At 38.1% G+C, this 3,505-nt stretch overlaps 1 protein-coding gene across 1 annotated transcript in view; it reads right to left on the minus strand.

Moving 5' to 3' along the window:
- Positions 1–2,006: 2,006 nt before the first annotated feature.
- LOC102291552 (NACHT, LRR and PYD domains-containing protein 12) overlaps positions 2,007–3,505 on the minus strand; it is a 44,205-nt gene continuing 42,706 nt past the window's right edge. Inside the window, exon 4 of the mRNA XM_042216767.1 lies at positions 2,007–2,236. Coding sequence (XP_042072701.1) covers positions 2,044–2,236 — 193 coding nt within the window. The 3' untranslated portion in view covers positions 2,007–2,043. The remainder of the gene's footprint in view (positions 2,237–3,505) is intronic.

Consider the following 3,505-nt stretch of genomic DNA (forward strand, 5'->3'; position numbering starts at 1 on the left):
TAAGTCAATGTTACAGCCAGGGGCAGCACAAAACACTGATACACTGATTTTTTTAGTTTTAGGCCCCTTGCATTCCACTGAGTTACTTATTCTGTCACTAATGTGCTAACATAAACGAATGTAAGTCTATTGGCCACCACAACCAACTATCCCAGTGATTCAACGTTATGTACTTGCAAAAGATCCCATGTTCTCAAAACATAACTTTAAGCACATATTCCTCCAATCCACTTTCACAGACAGAGTTACAAATACAGTATGTCAGTTTTTGAGAGCATGATTTAAATTAGCCTTCATGTGTGTAGTGTTTTGTGTCCAGTTTAAGATCAGCAGTTTTTTCCAAAGGAGAGGCCATAGGAGGATTGACGAGCCTGAAGATTTTGCGGTAAGACCTAAATCCTCAGACTGAATCTTAACTAAAGCTAAGCACTTTAGGAACTATCTGAAATCTACACTAATCATGTGATGATACGGCATTCTGAACCTTCACTTACGGGGCTCTGGGATTAACAAAAACACAAATACAAATATTTGAATGTGTTACAGGAAGCAGGTTTAGGAACACTTGAATTTATCAATGTAAGTGAATAATAAGAAATATGAGCAGGATTATCTAAGGGCTGCCAAACAAGTTTAATATTGTCACATGTAACTAAGGCTATCATTGATCTAACTTGGCAAACATTCGTAATGGTCTTTAAAGTTCATAAAAGTGAACTTTTATGAACTTCTTATGGCAACTGACTCCGGTTTACTTTCCATTCATATTCTCCTCGATCTGACTGCTGCTTTCAACACTATTTCTCATTCCCTTCTGATCACACTCAGTTTATTCGACTCAAATCTTTTACTTCTCAGTCCTTTCCTCTGGTCACTGGCGTGCCCCAGGGATCTGTCCTGGGGCCCCTCTTTTCATTATCTAACTTCTTCTGCTTGGACACATTTTTCGTAAATATAATATACAGTTTCACTGTTATGCTGGTGACACGCAGCTGTATCTGTCCACTAAACCTGATTCTGCTCTCCCCCCATCCTCCCTCACCCTCTACTTAGCCGAACTAAATTCATGGTTCTCTTCCAATTTTCTCAAACTCAATAGTAACAAATCCGAGCTCCTCTTGGTAGGCACTAAATCAACATTATCCAGAGCCAACAGTTTCTCTGTTACTATCAATAACTTGCCGGTCTCCGTTTCTTCCGCTGTAAAAAGTTTGGGCGTCATCTTCGACAGTACTCTATCTTTTAATTCCCGCATTAATAATGTCACTCGTTCTGCATATTTTCAATTGCGCAACATTAATCATCTCTGTCCTTTTCTCAGCCCACATACCATGCCATCTTTGTTCACAGCCTTGTTACTTCCCGACTCCATTACTTTAATTCACTACTCAAAAATCCATCCACAACCCGTCCAGAACTCTGCTGCCCGTACTATCACCAGGACCCCTTCTATCCATCACATCACTCCTGTCCTGCAGCAGCTTCATTGGCTTCCTGTCAAATTTCTTATCAATTTCAAAATACTCTTCTACACATTTAAGGCTATTCATCTTCTCTCTCCTCCATATCTCTCTGATCTGGCTCAGATCACCGCCCCATCTCAGTGTCTTAGATCTTCTTCTTCTCTTTCTCTCTCCGTCCCCTCCCCCAGTCTTGCCACCATGAGGAGCAGGGCTTTCAGCTGCTCTGCTCCTCGACTCTGGAATTCCCGACCTCGTGATTCAAGAAATATCATTTCCTTCTCTCTCTTTATAACTCAAATCTCACTTGTTCAAAATAGCTTATCCCACATAACCTCTCCACTCTGCTATTTTAAATTTGTTTTATGTCTTATCCTTTTATGATTATGTAAACTGCTTGCTTTTATGTTGCTTTTATTATTCTGCTGTGTACAGTGTCCTTGAGTGTTCTGAAAGGCACTTTCGAATAAAATGTATTATTATTATTATTATTATTATTATTATAACAAGAAGAAGAAACAAGGATTACTGAATAATAGATTATTCAACTGAGTGATAGACACAGAAAATGTTTCCTCCTTTATCAGACATTCTCTCCATACCTGAGAGTGTCCAGTCTCCAGTACGAATCCTTCTGTCCAGCCAACAGCAGCTTCATTCCTGAGTCTCCTGGATGATTGTAGCTTAGGTCCAACTCTCTCAGATGGGAGGGGTTGGAGTTCAGAGCTGCAGCCAGAGAAGTACAGCCTTCCTCTGTGATTAGACAGCCTGACAGACTACAAAAAAAAATCCATCTGTTAACACTTTACTGAAGGTCTGTTTTAATATGATGATTTCTTCTTCTTCTTTTTTTTCCAAAGACTATGCCATATTTCCATTCAGTTAATCTGCATTTAAATTTATAAAGTGGCAATTATCAACAGGTGACACCACTCAACTTAAGTTAGTTAAGATAAGACATTGCAATATTACAGAAAATCCCCTATGAGCAAGAAAGAAAGAAAAGCAGTTTTAACAGGAAGAGACCTCTAAAAAGACAAAGGTCAGGAAGGGTTAGCAATCTACTGCAATTGGTTTAGGGCGATGAGTGAGGGAAAAGGAGACAAGGAGAAAAACTGTGGAGAAAAACTAACCACAAGAGAAAGTAAGCAAAAGTTAATGACATGCAGTAGTGGTATTTAAATAAATAAAAATAAAAAAAATTGAGTGACAAGAAAGAAATTTTCAGTGCAGACTCACAGCAGTCCAGGTGCTTTCTTTCCAAGCTCCTAAAGCTCTGCCTCCTATTCTACTTTTAAATAAGAACAATAAGTATGAGCACAGAATTCTCCATGCTGTTGCCTTCTTGTTAAGATTGGATGAATCCAGAAAGACATTTTTTTTTTTTGCACTGTGTTTTTGAGGACGAGTAGACAAACAGTTTTGGTCTGTATATACTTTACATAGCAAATTTGCACCTAAACACTTTGTGAATTCATGATTTTTTTCCCAATAGCCTTAAGCAAGCAGTCTGAGAATGAAATGCTCTGTTAGGATAATATGGTACAATGATATAAAGAGGTCTTTATGATGGACCTGATAAATTTATATGTGACATTACGAATTTAGTTTAGTTTAATTCTGGATTTAACAGGGAGCCAGTGAAGTGAATATTAGGGAAATATGGTCCCTCTCTCTGGTCCCTGTTAATACTTTCACAGCGGCATTTTGGATTATCTGAAGACGTCTCGCTAGGGCTATAATAAAGAAGGAATGCCTGAACTCTCTTTTTTAGCATCAATCCTAGACTAGATGGATTTCAAATCATAAATGATTCAAATACAAACTATATGTGTATTTTCTAATACTACTAGCTAATGGAGGAATGGTGCATCGAGAAAGTATTCCCAGTACTCACTTCTTCCAGTTTTGTCTTGTTATAGCCTTATTCCAAAATTTATACAATTCATTTTTCACCTCAAAAAAGCCCAAAATGTGGAACAAATGAAGTCCTGAAAATGCTGTTGGGATGCATTTGATTTATTGGTTCCAGTGCCAAACCCTGT

This window comes from Haplochromis burtoni, unplaced genomic scaffold (genome assembly GCF_018398535.1).
Source record: "Haplochromis burtoni strain Fernald_Lab_line unplaced genomic scaffold, NCSU_Asbu1 Contig_1240, whole genome shotgun sequence".
Classification (NCBI taxonomy): domain Eukaryota; kingdom Metazoa; phylum Chordata; class Actinopteri; order Cichliformes; family Cichlidae; genus Haplochromis; species Haplochromis burtoni.